At 63.3% G+C, this 2,984-nt stretch overlaps 1 protein-coding gene across 2 annotated transcripts; it reads right to left on the bottom strand.

The window, feature by feature from the left end:
• Positions 1–829: 829 nt before the first annotated feature.
• On the bottom strand, positions 830–2,541 carry H696_00055 (the record flags this gene model as incomplete). 2 transcript variants are annotated; one of them, XM_009493888.1, is made up of 5 exons in its annotated part: positions 2,456–2,541; positions 2,151–2,322; positions 1,895–2,050; positions 1,662–1,761; positions 830–1,557 (listed from the first exon to the last, which is right to left on the bottom strand). In XM_009493888.1, the coding sequence occupies exons 2-5, from the start codon at positions 2,310–2,312 to the stop codon at positions 830–832; spliced, it is 1,146 nt and encodes a 381-aa protein (XP_009492163.1). In that variant the 5' UTR covers positions 2,313–2,322; positions 2,456–2,541. The 2 variants fall into 2 exon arrangements, with proteins under 2 accessions (XP_009492163.1, XP_009492164.1); XM_009493889.1 differs by lacking the exon at positions 2,456–2,541 and having other exon boundaries at positions 2,151–2,401.
• Positions 2,542–2,984: the final 443 nt, after the last annotated feature.

The raw sequence follows: 2,984 nt of genomic DNA on the forward strand, positions 1-2,984 counted from the left end.
CCCCCCCCCCCCCCGTCCGACCGACCGACCGCCCCCAACAGAGGCGGTGGCGGCGCCAACATGGTCCAAGCGCGCGACTGGATATAGGCCAGGCACATTCCGCTTGGATGGTCGCGTTAGTCTCCAGATCCACTGCTCTTGCCGCCCGGTGGACGGAAAGCCAGCGTTTAAGGCTCAAGACGGGGGCGGCTGGGCGCCGCCAACCGAAGCTGTCTTTCGGGATCATGCCAATGCTCCTGCCCCTGGGCTCAGGATCTCGGCGCAGGACAGCTCCCCTATCTCGGTAGTCATACACGACCAGAGACCGACTGGTGGAATGCCCCCCCGCTCGCTCGCTCGCTCGCTCGATACCCAGTCGCGGCAGGTGGCAGTGTGCCCCGGAGCCTCGCAGCGATGGCATTTCTGCAGCGGGAGGGGGCCATATCCCGGGGCAGGCAAGCGGTGTGGGCGGTTCTCTTGGGCTTTCGCGGCTTTCGGGGGACACCAGAACGCCAGACGGGACCCGTGATCAGAGCGCATTTCGGAATGGCTCTGAAAGAGTGGAACGCCCCCATGTCACAACGCACTCGGCTCCATCGGGGGGCGCCGCCACGCCGCACTTTAGTCAAGGGGTCCCCGCTGGCGTGCCCGGCTCCTCGCCTGGGTGGGGGGTGTTTACACCTGCATGTATTTTTTTTTTATAGTGAAGAGACCCAAGAAAACAGCCACCCACATGTGCATGTGTGCGTGTGTGCACAGCACGGCACATATCACAACAAACGCTCGCGCACTATCGGAAAAGGAAGGGAGGGAGAGAGAGAGAGAGGAGGAAAGACGGCAGACAAGGAATTCACCGGCTGCGACTACGGCTGGTGGATCGCCTGTCTGTCCCACGACCGAAGGGACTGCGACTGCGGCTTCGGCTACGGCTGTAGTTGCGCTGCCTATGCCGGTCGCCAGGGCGATGGGGACTACGACTGCGCTCGCGCCGATCATATCGATCGGGCCGATTGTCGTCCCTGCTCCCCCGAGCATTCCAGCCAGGGGGGTCACGACTGCGACTGCGACTGCGGCTTCGGTCGCGCCGACTGCGGCCACGATCCCAGCTACGGCTGCGGCTTCGGTCGCGCCGACTCCGGCCGCGGTCCCGGCTCCGGCTGCGACTGCGGTCGCGTCGACTCCGGCCACGGTCCCGGCTGCGGCTGCGGCTGCGGCTACGACTCCGGCCGCGGTCGCCAGACTGCCGATCGTCCCGGGGAAGCGGCTTGAACAGGCGCGAGCGGCCGGATCCCGAGCGCTCCGAATTTCGGTCATCAGAGCCCGGGCGCCGGGCTGGTGGCGAGGCATCCCGTCGTCTGTCGACGTCGTCGCCCTGGGCAAGAGCGCCAGCTCCGGTGGCAGAGGCCCGCTCAGCCTCCTCCTCCTCCTCGCCGTAAAGAGGATAGTCCCGAGGGCGAAGGGTGCCGGCGGCCTCGAGCACGTGGCGCTGCACCAGGGTGGGCATTGGAACGCCCAAGACATGGGTCTCCGTGAGCAGCTCATCCACGAAGGAGTCCAGGAAGCTGAGGTAAAACTCGCCTTGATGCAGAGGCGGAGGGGGGGGGGGGGGGGGGAAAAAGAGGAGGGGGCAGGGAATGGCCTGGCCATGGAAGAGAAGACACTGGCTTGTGCATGAGGCGCACCCTCCTGGTTCCGCATGCGTAGCTTGCGCAAGTCGATCAGCAGCGGCTCCAGATAGTTGTAGATGTCGGCCGAGGGGGCAATCAGGCGGAAGACAAAGGCCTTCGCGGTGTGGGAGCAAGGGAGCAAGGGCACAGGGAAGGAAAGGGGGGTATGTGAGGATGGGCATGTCATGATGGGAGGAGAGCCGAGGAGATGGGCAAGGGAGGAGGGAGGGACCGGCAACAGGGCGTACCCCCAAGGCACGAAGGTACTTGAAGTGCGTCTGGTCGATGAATGCGATGAGGGTCTCGCGATTGGGTGACCGGAGCAGCTTCAGTGCGAGGCAGATAAAGGGAGTGGCGGTATTGGTGTGGCCATAGGTCCCACCAATGTGTGTGATCTCGGCGGCCTATGGCGAGGGTCGAATGGAGGAGGCTGGGTCAGGATAGGTCCACAGGCGCGAGGGTGGGAAGAGGGAGAGGAAAGGAAAGAAAGGAGGATAGGCGCACCCGATCAACAACATCGGCATCGTTCAGGCCGAAACAGCGTTCCTTCCAATAGAGAGAGTTGAAGATGCGCTCGCGCATAATCTTGGGAATGAGGTTCATCGGATTGGTGCCATGGTAGCTCTTTTGGGAGAGGTCCATGCGATCGGCACGGATGTACACCATGATCTACTTTCTGAGGGGTCGACCGAAGTCGTCAGTGGCTGACCGCGGGGGCGAGGGCCAAGGCTCGAGGGAGGGAGGGAGGGAGGGAGGGACACAGGGAGGTTGTGGAGGAAGGAGGGAAGGGCAGGCGCGCGAAGGCGCACAAGCGACAAAGAGCAGCAGCGGAAGGAGAGGGGAAGATAGATATGGAGAGAGGGGGGAGGCAAGAAGGAAAGGGACCAAAGAGGGGGAGGGGCAATGCCTTGGGGTGGTGAAGACACCAGGCAGAGGGAGCAGGCTACGAGAAAAAGCCGCAATTGTGAGTCTGTGCGCCTGTACGCCTGTGTGTGCGTGCGTGTGTATTGGGATTGACCACCCCGCGCGCTGACCTGCCCCCCCCAGGGCGTGGGCAGCCCATTGCGAGAAGGAGCCGGGAACGGAGCCACCCCGCTGCGGAGCCGCGGAGCTCCCCGCGAGTCACATGCTAAAGGTATCACGCCGAGATGTCCCAATCATTAAATACCACACGGGACAGTTTACATTTGAATATTCATTTAAGCCCAATGGTGTTCAAGGCGCTGATCGGGGTAACCGGGACCATTCCATGCCCCGTTTTCACGACTATTTCGATGGTGTGCACGCAAAAGGGGGGATCGAATGCGCCACCGTACCCGGGGGGGGGGGGGGGGGGGG

This window comes from Fonticula alba (assembly GCF_000388065.1).
Source record: "Fonticula alba strain ATCC 38817 unplaced genomic scaffold supercont2.1, whole genome shotgun sequence".
In the NCBI taxonomy this organism is placed as follows: Eukaryota; order Rotosphaerida; family Fonticulaceae; genus Fonticula; species Fonticula alba.